Source organism: Catharus ustulatus, chromosome Z (genome assembly GCF_009819885.2).
Source record: "Catharus ustulatus isolate bCatUst1 chromosome Z, bCatUst1.pri.v2, whole genome shotgun sequence".
Taxonomy (NCBI): Eukaryota; Metazoa; Chordata; class Aves; order Passeriformes; family Turdidae; genus Catharus; species Catharus ustulatus.
The window spans coordinates 2,807,976-2,824,368 of NC_046262.2; the positions used below are offsets into that span (position 1 = coordinate 2,807,976).

Consider the following 16,393-nt stretch of genomic DNA (forward strand, 5'->3'; position numbering starts at 1 on the left):
GTGCATATGATTTCTTTATGGCACTGCCAAAATGTCTCTGTTGCTCAGCAACAGCGGGCTGGAATAGCACCAGTCAGAGGAAATCTGATTTACTCTGGACATAAATTGTGTTCTCTTGCTCCAGTGCATATTTTGACATAAGGGGGAAAGCAGCCTTTGTAGATTTGCCTCTCTGGGTCACTCATGGTCCTGGGTGGGGAGATCTCAGTTCAGACATTAAAATACCTTTTTACACTGCAGTTTGATAAATAATAGAACCAGGGAATGGTCTGGGTTGTGTTGGACACACAAAGTCATCACTGCAATGAGCAGGGACATCTTCCACCACACTCATGGGCTTTTTCCAGGGATGGATCCACCACCACATCTCTGGGCAGCCTGTGCCAGTGCCCCACCACCTTATCCATGCAAAATTTCTTCTTTTTCTCTGGTCAGATTTGATCTTCTTTTAGTTTAAAACCATCACCCCCTTTCCCATCTAACAGGAGCTAATGAAAAGTGTGTCCACATTTTTCTTAAAGAGATCTTTGGGTACTGAGAGACCACAAAAAGATCTCCCCAGAGCCTTCTCTTCTCCAGCTCTCCCAGCCTGGCTCCAAAGCAGAGGAACTCCAGCGCCCAGGGCATCTCCATGGCTCTCTGCTCCAGGTGTATTCTGGACAGAACATCTCATCTAACCCTGGTGTGGAGTCCAGCAGACTGGGAATGAATCCCTGCCTGGCCTGGGGTGGTTTGTGTAGCTCCAACTACAGCTCTGTTGGCCCAGAGGTAACCCATCTTTGGAAGAACTTAATGATATTGAAGAGAAAGAAACTTACACCAAACTAAAAAAAGTATGAACATCTGCTTTACAAATTAACTCCACAGAATATTATGTAGATATTTATTAAGTAAATCATGGAAATGCTACATTTTACAAGTGTCAGTCATACAGAAATACTGTTGAACTTCTGAAAACCTAAACCTTCACCAGACGACACTGCCAACAGTTCACAAATATTTCACACTCAGGTCTTGGTGATGTTTGCAAAAATACATGGTTTGGGGTTTTTTACACCCCTTCCCAAACTCAAAAATTGTGCTAGACTTTATTTCGTCTGCTAGAAAAAAAACAGGTTTTGATTTGATTTTCCTGGTGTGATGTGGGCTCCTGTCAGCTGAAGGGCCTGAGCCCATCCTGCAGGGCTGTGCTGCTCCTCACACATCCCCTTCCCACTGTGGGGCAGAGGGGAATGGCAGAGCAGCAGCTTCACAGCATCATGGAATTGCTGCCCAGGCCACCACTGACCCGTGTCCCCACGTGCCACCTCCACAATGCCTTTAGATCCCTCCAGGGATGGGGATGCCACCACCGCCCCAAACTGACTGTTTCTAGGCTTGATAACCATTTCTACAAAGATAATATCCCCAATATCCAATCCAAACCTCCCCAGCCCAGCCTGAGGCCGTTCCCTCTCCTCCTGTCCCTGTTCCCTGGGATAAGATCCCAAATCCCCCCGGCTGTCCCCTCCTGTCAGGGAGTTGTGCAGAGCCACAAGGTCCCCCCTGAACCTCCTTTCCTTCAGCAGCAGGCTGGGACAGTGCAGCATTTTGCTGTTTGGTGTTGGTGGGCTGAGGGAGAAGTTAAGAAGATCAGCTCACACTGGTTCTATTGGTGCATTGACTGACCAGAGCTATTTTATTGCATTGGAAAGGGACAGCAGTGACTTTCTTGCTGTCCCCTCCTTTGCTAACCCATCACCAAGTTCAAGTATTAAGAGAAATCAGGAGATTAACACAAAAATCACAAAAATCATGTCCATCTTATGTTTGTTGATTGCTAATGAGCATCTCTCTCCACGGGGTTTGAGAGTTCCTCCAGGTAGAATTCTTCACAGCCTATTTTCTACTTGGCAATGAGTGCTCTTTATTCCATTTCTCTGCTACAACGAAACTCTCTAGGATGCCTCCTATTGCTGTCATAAGCTGTTTAGCCATTAATTTGAAGTCCCCTCATGTGCTGAAAGGTTATCTTTATTTCTTTATGTCTGATTTCAGTGTCTTCAATTTCACAGAGAGATTTTTCTTTTTAGCTTATAAGTCATTTTCCCATTCCTTGTAATTCAAGTGTCGTTTCAGACATAGCAGGTTGATCTTGGGAAAGGTCCTTCCAGCACATCACAGTCCTACCTAACAGAAATCTTCTTAATAGAACAAACAGATGTGGTGGGAAAAGTCTCTCCAGGTGGTGTTGGACATTGCAGCACACAAATCACAGTCTGTTGGGCAAACACCTCGTGCTCTTGCCTTAAAATCTGCTGAGTTTCTCTCCTCCTGGGTCTCTATGCCTCACAGCAAGACCTCTCATGTTTCTTCATCATCAGGTAATAAGCTCGGTTGGCCTCTGGGTAGGTGACTTTGGCGAGTGGCAGCTTGCAGATCCCAGAGCTGTTTGTGGTCATCAGCAGGAAGGTCAGGGCAGACAAGCAGAAGGGCCAGGTTCCTGGTGGCACCCCAAACTGCAAAGAGAAACAGCAAACCACCCATTTGCTGCCTGTCCTTCTTTTATTAGGGTAACACTCAGAGCCAGCCGCCTGGGAACGAGGTTTTTGGGGGAAATCTGGGCTCGGTTTTGCACTCCTTCCTTAGGGAGGCTGGGTTGATTTAGGAAGTCTTGACATTGTGCATTAGCCTGCAAGATCTCCCAGCTCTGGTGAGAGCCTGCCCTTTGTGCATCTGCCATGGGGAGCACACGAGGTGGGAGAGGGTGGGGATGGAGATACCAGATACATTTCCAGAAGACATTCAGATACCAGAAATACTCAGCTTTTCCCTGGGTTGTTATACTGACTGACTGACTTCTGTCAACTGAGAGAAGTAGTTAACCCTGATTTAATATTTCTTCACACACATGCAAAGCCCTTTTCCCAATTGCTTCAGGCATGAAGGAAATATCTGAAAGGGGGAGATATCCTAGCAGCCTGCCAGTGCCTAAAGTGGGTCCAGGAGAGCTGGAGAGGGACTTTGGGCAAGGACAGGATACGGGGAATGTCTTTCCTCTGACAGAAGGAAGGGTTAATGGGATATGGGGAAGAAATTCTTCCCTGTGAGGGTGGGGAGGCCCTGACAAAGGGTGCCCAGAGATGCTGTGGCTGCCCCATTCCTGGAAGTGTTCAAGGACAGACAGGGCTTGGAGCATCCTGGGACAGTGGAAGGTGTCCCTGCCCATGGCAGGGGGTGGAACTTGAAGAGTTTTAAGGTGCCTTTCAACCCAAACTGTTCCACATTCTGTGATCTCATAAGTGTCTAGAGCTGAGCTGTGGAAGTTCATGAAAACTCCAAGGATGGAAAGAGGCAAATGATGATTCCAAGTCACCTGTCCCAGTGGGGATCACACCAACCCCTGGGGCAGATAGTAACCCCTCTCCCAGACCATTTCTGCCTTTGGCTGAATTTTTCTCCACATCCTGGTGTTTTATCTGACAAGCCAGGGACAAATTCAGTATTGGGAATCAGCTCTTGGCTGATACACTACTTACCACAGACATCATGTGAGTCACTGCTGCTCCCAGGTAGGCAGTGAAGAGTGCTGTGAAAAAGAAAGGCAGCTCCTGGTGAGCTCAGCTGCTCATGGAGTAGAAACAGCAATGACAAACACCATTCCTTCTGCCTTGGGTAGCTCAACCAATGATTATCACCCTGTCTGGACAGTACCCCCTAAACCCCCTCCTGTGTCCCCTCCAACCTGGAGCTTATGAGAGGGGCAAAACAAACAAACAAGCAAACAAACAAACAAAACCGGAGTGGTGAAAAATGTGCTATGGTATCACTGGCTTTTGAAAAATGCACTGATGTGGAAAGTATGTGGCTTGATGGAAGGGGTTAAATAGGAAAATAACCCTTCCACCCTCACCTGCCCTGCCTCCAGGGCTTGGAGGTGGGCCAATGACATACAGAGCTAAATCTTTCTTATACAAGCACTGAATGAGCAATAGTTTCAATCCCAGCTCACTCTGATATTGAAATTTCATATGGAATTGCCTTATAAATAATTCCTCAATCCTGCTGTGTTGCCCAACTCATGCCTTTGATCCATTTCAAGAGAATGGGGAGTGTCTACTGTCTAACTACAGCACAGCTCCACTCTTCTCAAAGATTAACATGTCCTTTTTCAGAGAAGGAATTCGAGCTGGTATCTATGGCTGGAAAAAACCAACATGATTCATCCAGCAATGAGTGAACAAACACAATCAACAACTCAGAACAAAGCATCTGGTTTCAAAGACCTTAGTGAACATGTGCCCACTGATCACAGCCCTTGCTTTAAACACAACTCTTGGTTGAAAATGAAAGCATGGGGTGTACTGAAGCCGTGGCTGGAGGTGCCCATCTGCCTCCAGCCCTGCCCAGCAAAGCCATCCTGTCTCACTGGAGGGGAGCTGAAACCCTCTGGGGACCTGCTGGAGCCAGTGAGCTAGGAGTCTGTCTGAATTCTTCAGAGAGAATCAGAGTCCAAGGATTGAATTAAAACCCTTGGATGGGCTGAAGTATGTTAAGCCACTCACAGGTGAAGCAGAAGTGTAAGTTTAAGTTTTAGGATAAGTCAGTAAGTTTTAGAATGAGTTTTAAGTGCTTTTAGTGAGCAAAAGGTCTCAAATGCCAGAGTAGCAGTGTAAGTTCTAGTGAAGGTTGAAAAACATAGTTTTAGACACTAGTGTTTTCTGCAGAAGCTCCAAGAACATAGTTTTAGACAAAATAGAACTATAGTAAGAATATGGTTTATATTTTTCAGATAGAACAAAATATACCCTATTTGTAGTTTATACATGACCTGGCGTGCTAAGAAACTACAATTCTAATAGGTTAAAAGGTGGTGGTCCAAGTTTGTGTCTTAGCTTGTTGGGGAGATTCTATATAAGAGCATGCACTGGGGAGAGCTGGTGCTTTTTGCCATTGCCTTTGCCATTTTGCAATTTTGCTTTGCTTTGCTCACTGCCTTCATCAACACCCAAAAACTAAACAGGAGCTGCCCAGCAACATCAGCCCCACCAGGACCTTTGGGAGCAGCTTCTGCTTCTATTTGGGACTCTACACCAAAACCCAGCATGGACTTTTAACATCTGTGACTTTGCTTTTCAGACTGATGTGCTTCTGCAACAAACAACTTTGTGGCAGCTACTAGCTGCTTTACTCATCAGAAAAGACAACCCAACCAAGCTGGTGTAACCCCACAGGTACCTACCACAGGCCATGGCCAGCAGGTGTGACTGCCAGGTGAGAGCCAGGAACATGCCCCCGATGGCAGCACAGGACAGAGAGCTGTTGTAGCCCCAGAGCCCCAGGTAGATTTGGTTAAACGGCGTTGCTAAGCTCAGCCCTGGAAGATAAAGTCAGGACATGTGTCATTCCTTGGAGAAAGAGATGGAGAAGTGGCGTGGATCCGGATTTTCAAAGGTTCCAGGCAGTGTTTGTACATGGAGCTGTTGGTAGTTGTGCTGCTGTGGTCTAAGGGAATCGTGGCTGAATTTCCCTGCTGAGCTGAATTTGGTGATTCAATTTCAACAGAGCACATGTGAGTGAAGGAGCCTACACTGAACCTTAAATGCATCCCTGAGGGCTGCACAGTCAGGCTGATGGCTATGACTTTCATTGATCTGCCCCTAAACCACCAGCACACACCCAAAAATGAGGGATTTCGTGGTAAAAATTAATCTCAGTACAACAGACATTTCTTTCTTCTGAAGGTTTCCACCATCACAAAGCAAGGTAAGAGAATGGGGAAGTCAATCAAAAGAATTCTTAAAACAGAAGTTTTGTTTCCAAGCAGCCATTCTCCAGTGGGTGAAATACTTGTGACTTTAAGTGCTCCACCTATTGTAGTTCCTATTTTATTCTCCATGCTTTTACATGAATCTGTGGCACAAGCCAAATCATTACCTGCCAGCATCCCCACTGCTGAGCCGATCACCGCGTGGACACAAATGAGTGGAGAGGAGATAAACAAAGCAATCAGGAAAATTCCCCCAGTGCAGGGATTGTCACAGCCATAAACCTGGCCCACGCCGACTGGAATGGATTGCAGGAGCTGTGAAAATTAACAAAACAAACCAAAACAAGACAATTTGTTATCAGCTTTGTAATTTTCGTTTTGGTTTTGTTTTTAAACCTATTTCTCTTGGCCAGGCTCATGTTTAGCATTTGTTGGATGCAGTCTTTCTTTCTAAAAGGAACATTTGGGAGACAGCAGAGCATTTCCCTTCAATGGAAATGAGTCAGGGTTTGTTCCCTAACCCTGAGCTCCTCTGCCAGGTTTTTGCTCTAAGATCAAAGGTAAAGATTTTGTGAAAGGGTTTAATCATCCTCTTTGCATGTGCTGCTGACTTGACCATTTTTACATACCCAAAGGGACCATGAGAGTGAATCTAGGGGATGGTTCCCTTGGGATTCACTAGAAATATGAGTTGTTGGGCTGGTGGGATAGAGCCCAGCTTGGTCACACCTTAGAGATGGTTTTGAGGAACTTTTCCATAGATAATCCCCAAAACTATGTGTCCTGGTAAATGTTCTTTGAGAAATGTCACTTGTGGGTTTCTATTTAGTGTCAATTAACTTCCTCTTCTTAATCACTCCCTGGGAACCCCTTAAAATAATCAGCTGAGCCTTAGAGGAAAACAGTTACTCTGGTATCTGTATTGTTTATGGGGTAATCCAGGAGAATAAAATGTTCCTTTGGAAAGGTCCCATTTGAATATAAATTTAAAATATGTGAATGTGTACCTGTGCCCAAGTTTATACCCATTCTACTACAGTAATATTTGCTTGCTCATATCTAATCAGGAAGATTAGATAATTTTATAAGCAGCCTATATCTGACAAATTAAAATTACTGTGTGAGTTAACTGGAATTCTTAGCACAACTGCTGTTGAGAGATGACCAGTACATGCATAGAAATAGAAATGGGTAATTAGATTCAAGGGAGTGTTCAAAGATTATAATCTATACACTTGGATCCCACTACACATGAAAAGATTCTCATTTTCAAGCTGTCAAAAATGTACATTCCTAGAGTAAACCCTTATATTTAGGATAATAGTTCTCCTATAAATCAAATCAAATCAAATCAAATCAAATCAAATCAAATCAAATCAAAGCTGTGGCTGCCCCTGGATCCCTGGCAGTGTCCAAGGTCAGGCTGAACAGGGCTTGGAGCAACCTGGGATGGTGGAAGATATCCCTGCCCATGGGAGGGGTGAGTCTAGGTGGTCGTTTAATGCCCCATCCAACCCAAAGCACAGGAATTCACAAAGGAAGATAACAAATTTCTGTAGAGTTTTTGATTGTAAATGAAGGAGAGTGCTACCCTTGAGACACCCTACCATGGTGATGTCAGCGTCTGCCCAGGTGATATTTGGTGTTGCTGTTGCAGGACGGATGACGGTGGTGGGGAAGAAGAGGTTGTGTGGTCCTGAAGCAGCCAGGTAGAAGGTCAAGGCCAGGTTGAAAGGCAGGGTCAGAACAGGCAGGTCCCACTTAGAGAAAACTGTGCTTAAAGCACTGGTGAAAATAGGGCTGAAAGAAGGAAATAATGGTTTTACTAGAAGCTTGCCAGATAGGCAAAAATCACACTAGAACCACATCCAACCACAAACCCAGCTGCAGAAAATTTGGCCTATTTAAAATAAACCAAAAACCAAACCAACCAACCAACCAACCAACCAACCAACCAACCAACCAAAAACAAAACAAAACAAAAAAAAAACTAAAAAACCCCAACCCCCCCCACCAAAAAAAAAAAAAAAACAAGAAAACCACAAACCAAAACCAAACCCTTTCTTCCTTCTACCTGTTTGATTTCCTCAATCTTTCTGATCAAATCAGAGACAAGAAAGGGTCACTCCATAAATTTCCTACCCTTCCAAAGGCAATTATCAATGCACAGGCTCCTGTCATGTTATGTCAACATGCATGGTGAATTTGGTGAACATGTAGGATCCAGTGCTTTAATGGAGTTATTCCCCAGCTCAGTCTCAGTGTTTACTTTACCTTTTTAGGACTTGAAGAGTCTATGACACCCGTGCTGGGTCTGAGTGAGCTGTGAACTGTGTGCCCTTGTGGATCAGCAGTAAAAGCTGACATCAAAGTGACTGTAACACCACATGAACTTCAGGCAGACAAATTACATGTGTGGCTTTAGCAATCTGCATCTAGACATTTTGGGGTCAAAGACCAGGTTTCAAAATTTTTTGCTGGCCAAATACCTAGTGGATTATGGTGCCATATATGTGAGTAAAATATTATTAGTTGTTTGTTTTGATTAGCATCAACCATCATGTCTTGGGACCACTGAACAGCTTCTGTTCTTGGAGAAGTAAATTTTCGTGACATTTTTATATGGTGACTTAAATAGATGAAACACTTGTGGTTGATGATGGTAGGAAATGGTGAAAATAATGTTCCTCTTGAAACAGAAATGAATTGATGCATCACAGCAATATGACTCACATTCAGAATATTGAATTACACATGATCAGCCACTGATTTTTGTTTTCCCCACCGGGATTATTTGTGATTATGTGGGTATTTTTATTTGTTTCTGGATTACATCTGAGTTTGAAAGCGTAAATAACAATGCAGATTTAACAGTGTATGTGTTAGCTGTGTTTCTTTTCCACTGCTGTCTGCATGGGAACAGCAGCTCAGAGCCATGTGGGGACTCTGGGGCTGGAAGGAGAAGCAGAGGAGCCCTCTGGCTTACCAGGTCATGGACACCAGTGCCACTGGCAGGAGGAGCCACCAGTTGTAGTCGCCATCAGCAGAGAACACAGCCATCAGCAATCCCACCAGGACCCCGTTGTAGCCGTGCAGCCCTGCTGCTACGGCTGATCTGTGTGGAGGGAACAGCTCTCTTCAGATCTTCTGCCCTCAGCATGCTCTGCTCACACCAGCCCTCCCTCCCCAACCACCTGGGGCTCATTTTTGGGGATGATCTGTCGGAACTCGCCCACCAAAATTTGGTTTCTCATGCTTGGGTGAGCACCTGCCCCTTCTGCAGCTGCTGGGAGGGTCTGTCTGCTCCTGCCAGGTCAGATCCATGCCAGTCAAGGCTGGATCACACAATCACAGAAGGTTTGGCTTGGGAAGACCCTTAAAGACCACCTTGTTCCAACCCTGTGCCATGGGACACCTCACACTAAATTCAGGCTTCTCACCCACATCGAACATCTAACACACAAATCAGCGCTCAAGTGGCCACCTGAGGGGGGAAAAAGATGGGCTCACCTGTCCTGACCCAGAATAAGCGCTGTTAAAGTTGAGACAAGCATTCCCACACATCCAGTGAGTGTCCACCAGGGGTTCTGCAGCAGGAGGCCAGTCAGGATGACCAGCCCACTGAGGGGATTGTTGACAAACATCACCTGGGATATCCCACGCAGCACCCAGTCGAGGAGCTGGATCGGGAGAGGCTTGTCTGGAAAAGATTTAGTTCAGTAATAAAACAAGCCCGCTAAAGCCTGCAGATGGTGCTGATTTGGGAGGTATTTTTGAAACTCAGGAAAAGTTTTGGCAGTGGGACTTGGCACCACGACTGAAGCAATGAATCAACAGGACTGTAAAGCCTGACAGGGATTTATTATGGTCCACAGTGAAGTCTTACAGCTGGAAAACTGAGATGAACAGTGAGGTTGCCAGAACCCTGTGTTATAAAGCACCCTGGACCAGATTCATATGAACCAGCTAATTTATGATGTCTGTGGCTCAGATGGCAAATCGTGTGTGTATCCCACTGCTGATTTATTACAGGGACCAAACACACCTAACTGTGTGTAATTTAACTTCACAGTGGCATTAGGCTTGACAGAAACTGCTCAGCTGAAAGGACATGGAGTGCTAAGAAGAATGGCAGAGTACAGAACAACCATCCAGGGCTGTGTTCTGTGGGACTAAATTCACTTTGTACATGGCATGCTGGGAGGTAAATGTCACCTCAGACATCCCCAAGATTTAAGCAGGATGTGGATCTCTGCACAAAGCTGATTTTTTTCCCCCTACAAAATGGACATAAATCAGGGTAGAGGTATTTTCTATACTCCTCCAACTTGAATCACATCACTGAGAAGTTAGTTATTACCCCTTTGATGTACTTTTTATTTGGAATCTGCTGTCATTAGTCACCATGAAGTAGGTTTACCTTTCAGCCAGGTTCCAAAATCCTTCATGTCTCCAGTGAGGTAGCCCACAGCTCTGCAGAAACTCTTCCCACCCGTGCTCAGTGGATTCTGCTTCACTGGCATTCTTTCCCCCTTGGTTTCTATTTTGACATCAACACAGTTTTCCATGTTGGTGTTCTGAATCTTTGGTAAAATTCAAGGGAAAAGAAAAAATAAAAAAAAACAAAGAGAGTTCATTACAATGTCTCTTTCTGATCCCTGTTTATTCTCTTTACCACCTAACTGCTCACCACATGTTGCTGTGGAACCAGAAAGAGGAAAACCCCTACTCTGAACACCTGATTCTTTTGTTTCCACAAGCACATTCCCTCTTCACATGCTCTTTCCTCCCAGACTTCCATGCAGCTGCAAGATGTTTCACTTATTGAGCCTCTCTGCTGCTCAACCTGGGGTTTTCCAGTTTGAATTTATACATCAGTCATCAATAACAGGCACCTAAATTCAGTTTCATAATCACCTACTGGGATCAGTTCACCCTTCCTCATGAGCAGGGGCTTAACCTGGGGTTTTCCATGGTGCTTTATTCCATCACTCACATTCATACACTCCTTTTTCTCATTTGAACTCCACTTGAAGCTGACCAATCTTTAGAAGCACCCAGCATTGACCCAGGAGTTTGATGCCCAAATTCACAGCTTTTGCTTTCCACTCTGCCTTAGTCATGTTTCTTTCTTCTCTGCTGAGACAACACTGGGGACTGCATGTTGGAAGCTGTAGTAAGAAACCCTCAGAGACTAATGAAAATACACTTTTTAAATTTAGCAGGTGCTATAGAAAGTTTAAATAAGGTAGGGGACTCTTATAGGCCCAATAAAGGTATTTAGACCTAAATAAGGTGTTAGGGGTGCAGGACTGGGAGATGGGGTTCCCTTTGGGACACACATGAGGAGCTGCTGGAATGACTTTTGGCACCTCATACAGCCTAGACAGCATTATTCAGGCATGTGGCAGTAAAAATCAGTGCCTATAGCCAATTCATTGTCTGTCTCAAAGCCAATTCTGGATCTAAAGTCAGCAAATAAATAAAAAACCCTGTTCCTGGAGCATACTCTGTTTCCTGAACTAATTCTTGGTAATTATCAAGCAAATACCAGACAAAGTGTGTTGTTGAATGAATGCAGAAGCAGAGGAGCTTCAGGTCTCAGTGGTGAGTACCAGCTTGTGTTAGATATAGTGAATTTAGAGTAATGAATTTAGATTGGGAACTACTAGTCTAAATAGGATGATACAGACACATAGGTCCTGTCTTAGTCTTTGACTCTCTCAAAACTTTATTAAAAGCCTTTTGGGCAGCTGGGGGAGAGAACCCATAGCTCAGAAACACAGGGGCTGAGTTTCTGAGGTCCTTCACCCCTGGGCATTGCACTTCCAGACCCTCCAGTGTGGTTAAGTAGCTCAGAGTCTGGGCAGGGGAATGCCTGATTATTGCACCATTGGTTATTCCTGGCCAGTTTCTCACTCTTATGGTGCTGGAGGGCTGGTGGTGACCTTTCAGGAAGCAGTTAATACTTGCACAAATAATAAATGGACATTTTCTACCTTCTGGAAGAGCCCAGCTAATAAAAGGATAGGTTCCATATAAGAAGCTGATTACAAGACCAGTATGTGCAGAAAAGTACTGAGTTTAGCTTTGTGTAGGACATGAAGGTAAGGACCTGGAATAAAAAGGCTAAGGAAGAAAAGAAAAGGAGGAAAGAGTGGTGCTATGATGGTGTCTTGATATAGCAAAGCTTTTTTTTGTGTTTGTTGTAATTCATTACCTTAATTCATTAAATTCACTTTTTTCATACTTTATTCTGGAGTGAGTTGAATATACTTTCAGTTAAATCAAAATTTCCAGCCAAGATAAATGCTCTCCATTTGGTAAAATTGCATTTATATTTTTCTTTTAAAGGGCCTCTCTCTTAATGCAGCATGGGCTTTCCCTGTTGCTGACCTGTGAAATGAAGCACTGCAGCACAGTGATGCTGTGAGACCCCATGGCATGCCCTGGGTGTTCCCCTGCGTGCTGAGTGAGGAGCTGTTTGCACTCAGGAGTCTGAACAATGGGGTGTAACATGCACATGGAGTATTGGAGTCACTGTCCAGCCCAATTATACTGGAGATAAAAATGAGTGAAGCAGAGGACCTGACTTCACCAAAAAAATTGATGTATTCGTTTGCCATATAAAGGCAAGCGTGAGCTGGCAGTGCTCCTCTGCTCTGGGTTTCCATGGGCAGAAATGAAGCCAGCTGACTGCAGCTGGCAGGGCAAAAAAGAGCAGGTGACCTGGTGAGTCACTTGCACTAACCTCAGCTTGATGCTCCATGAATAGCCAGCACACCCGAGTATTCAGTCACAGAGGCTGCAGGGCGATCCTGGTCACCTTCCCTCCAGCAGTGCTGCTCAAACTCGTGTTCGTGATGTCACAGAATCACAGAATACTCTGAGCTGGAAGGGACCTTTAAAGCCCATCTATTCCACCACCTCAGGCAGTGCCTTTTGGTTTAGGGATGGGTCTCTCCAGAGAGGGACCACAGGAATTTCATCTGTTCAGTAGAGCTTGTAGGGAGTGACAGGATGAGGGGCAGTGGCTTCAGGCTGAGAGAGGACAGGGTTAGATTACACATTAGGAAGAAATTGTTCCAAGTCAGGAAGTCAGGGATTGGCCAGAGAAGCTGTGGTTGAACCATCCCTGGCAGTGTCCAAGGCCAGGCTGGACAGGGCTTGGAGCAGCCTGGGACAGTGGGAGGTGTCCCTGCCATGGCAGGGGGTGGCACTGGATGAGCTTTAAATGTCGTTTCCAACCCAAACAATTCCATGATTGTTTATGCTAAGTGAGAACAAAATCTTTATTGAACAACCTCCTCACCTGCAGAGCAGCCAGGTGGGAAATGGGTTTGAGCCAAGAGAACCTTTGGTTTTGGATGGGGTCTTCATGACTCAGCAAAGACCCAGATCCAGCCCCACTGGTGCCATGACCTCCCTGAATCCCATCCCAGACACTGTGTGGGGGCTGCATCCTGGGTGAAGGGGTTTTGCTGTCACCAGGGCCCTGAGGCTTGTCCCATCTGTTCACAAACACAAAATATGAAGAACTTGTACTACTTGTACTTAGTTGTCCAACAGGAGCATAAAGAGGAAGTGAAACACTTGGAAACTGGCACCAGCGTACAATTTTTTAGGCATTTTTAGTGGTTTTACAAAGCAGTCCCTGCCATATATATGCATAGATTAATGATTTGTTAACACATTGTATTGCTTCAGGAAGCAGGTGATAGCAGGCATTTAAGAAAGGAGAGAATACAAAAGGTGTCTTATCTCAGAATTGTGGATATGCTCGGAGAATTTTAACACGGAGATGTCTCAATAATAATGCAGACTGAAGTGTACATGTTCTGATGGGGGTTTCATGTGTGCTCAGCTGCAGGTCTGCAGCAGGCCTTTTGAAGATCTGCAGCTGAAATTAGTGCAAACACATGGTTTTCACTGAAAGTGCTCTTTTTTCTTAGTGCACAAAGGCAGGAAATGGAAATAATTGCAAAAGGAGTGTTCTGCAGGAACAGACTGCTTGGCTTCTGCAGGAGGGCAGGTTTGGTAATTTTTTTTTTTTTATTATTGATTTCTTTTAGTCCGGGAAAAAAGTTTTTTTAAAGACTAAGTTCCATTCTCTGACAGACAGCTTGGAGCACACTGCCTTGTCTAACATAAACTCTAGGGAGGTTCCAGCCCTGCAGTGCAAGCTCCCAGTGCTGGTGTGTAACTGGTGAGATGCAGAACCCAGGCAGAGCCAGGCTGAATGCACTTTTCATCTCAGTGGTGCAAAAGCAAGTGATTTGGAGTGTGCTCTAAGTGCAGAGAAACTATTTTAAATCGTTTTCACTTTGATGGGAAGTGAGAGCGTCCCATGAAACAAAACAGAAAACATAAAAGATGTTTCTCTTTTATGAAGACAAAATCATCACAGGGACTAGATGTTAATCTACCATATTTTTTTTTTAAATCATCCTTTCAGAGTTAATAAATGTCCTGTAGCAAAGTACTGACGTTATGCAACCCCATGTCTCCCTAAATCAATTTTCCTTCCACTTGTGTACACTTCCTCCTCGTCACGCCATACCCACATCTCAGTCATGCCTTGTTAAAGCTGGGGCTGCACTCCTGCAGCATCTGACCCTGTAAATACTCCTTTATCCACCTGCTGAGGAGGAGACAAGCCTGGCCACACGTTGGTTTTGTGCTGTGCATGGTAAGAGCAGTGTTGTGCTTGCAGTGGGAGAGGGACAGCGTTTTTAATTTTGGGTTTGTACTCCTGGGTGATGGGCGCTTCAAGCTGGACATGGGGCTTCTACCTGTGAAAATGCAGCAAAGTTATCCATGCTTTCTCTTCTTTCTGGAATTTTCCTCTCTCCCTGCCAAAATTTCTCTGAGGGTTTAATTTATGGTGAGGTATTTGTTTGTGCAAGGACCCGAGGACCTGCTCCCGCACAATTGCGGCCATTGTACCTTGCATTCTCTGAATTGTTGCTGTGAAGTCTGCGGGCAGCCAAGCTCTGTGTGCAGCCTGTTTTTAGAGGAATTCCTGCATCCAAGCACAATAGGAGGAAAGGGCCAGACTCTCAGCAGCTCTAATTCCAGCAGAGCCCGTGTAATGTTAGCAGGGGTGCAGTAAAGCTGGATTAATATTGTGTTAGGCATAGGAACACACGCAAGCACAAACACAATCCTTGAAACAGGGTATAATGCACTTGACCCTCACTGAAAGAAAATAGTTCAGGTTCTCCCATAGAAGACATATTTCAAAGTATTAGTTCAAAAGAAAGCTCACCCCTCAGATTCAAATATTCATCAAGCTCACATGGAATTCAGTTTGCAGAGATCTGTCTCTAAGGGACAGATAAATACGGAGAGACTATCACAGTAGTTTGGCATTATTACTATCTAGGCATTTTCATTTGGCAGAATGGAAAGGCAGTAAAAGGAAATGTTAAGGATTTCCAGTTATTTTTTTTATTTATATATTTATTTATTTTCTCTTTTTCCTCCAAGGTTCAGCCACCTGGGCTAAGCAGTACTAATAAATCCTCACCCTGCTAGAAACTTCTTGATAACTGATATTCTTGTGCTCCTCCTGAGCCTCAGCTGTTCTCCTTCAGCAGGAATGCTCAAATGCTGTTTGCCAGGTGTTTTGGGGGAGAGGAAAGACCCAGGTAAGTCAGCAACAGGGTGCATTAAAAGGAAAGAACAGAGTGCTCTTACCTCTCAGATGAGCTCAGGAGTAGCTGTAGGTTTGTTGGTTAGGCCAGAAGGAAAGTAGGGAAAAAGAAAATGTCCCACTGGCTTATATAGGCTAGCATGGCTCCTGTCCTGGTATTACTGATCTGTTTCTCCTCCCACTTGGAGAGCTCCAAGTGAATGTTAAGAAGGTTCCCCTTTGAATTCTCCACCTTTCCTCTTGCTCCGTCCTGGATCTCTTGCCAACAATCTATCCAAAGGTCCTCTTTCTTGCTGTTTTTTAAAAAATTATTTCAGTTGTACTTTTTCTTTTTTAATTAACTCACCTTTAATTTTTTTCTTTTCTCCTTGTCTACCACTTAAAAGAACAGAAGATTTTAAATGGATTCTCAGTGTGCCTAAGCTTGACCTCTCCAGCACTATCCTCCTTATCCAATGCAACTTAGCATCCTTCCCTATCAAAATTCTTACCTGGGAATGTGCAACACATCATTTTGTGTTCAGCAGCCTGTCAAGTTTCCCTGTTTCTGGGTAGCTCTCAGAAGCACTGTTCTGTTAATGAAATGCAGTAGAAGACCTGGTGACCTTAAATTGTTTAATTATTCTTTATCAATTATTTGAGAAATTCAAAGGATATTTTCGTTTCTTTTTCCTGAAAAAAAAAATTAACCTATCTTACCCATCTCACTGGAGGAATCTGAAATATCAGAAGTGTGTCATATTTGAGAGGTTTATAAGGCTGTGAAGGTGCTGCAAATGACAGAGAAGAGGCTGGAGAGGGAAGTTTTGAATAGTAATGCCAGAGAAAGGGCAAAGATGATGAACTTAAGGGACCCTTTTAGGCTAATTTAAGCCATAGTAGAATTCACTTTAGGACTGTTTCACAGTGATGGCTGAGACAATCAACCTTGCAAATTGAGCTGGGTGCTGGAGAGAATAGTTTATTGTTGAACCAGAACCCATCTAGCT

The 16,393-nt window shown here is 44.4% G+C and overlaps 1 protein-coding gene across 1 annotated transcript; it reads right to left on the reverse strand.

The window, feature by feature from the left end:
• Positions 1–1,502: 1,502 nt before the first annotated feature.
• SLC14A1 (solute carrier family 14 member 1 (Kidd blood group)) lies at positions 1,503–15,562 on the reverse strand. The gene is made up of 9 exons (XM_033086350.1): positions 15,449–15,562; positions 10,170–10,332; positions 9,260–9,449; positions 8,736–8,864; positions 7,357–7,549; positions 5,917–6,064; positions 5,222–5,356; positions 3,519–3,568; positions 1,503–2,498 (listed from the first exon to the last, which is right to left on the reverse strand). Exons 2-9 carry the CDS (start codon positions 10,315–10,317, stop codon positions 2,322–2,324), a joined length of 1,170 nt encoding a protein of 389 aa, XP_032942241.1. The 5' UTR covers positions 10,318–10,332; positions 15,449–15,562; the 3' UTR covers positions 1,503–2,321.
• Positions 15,563–16,393: the final 831 nt, after the last annotated feature.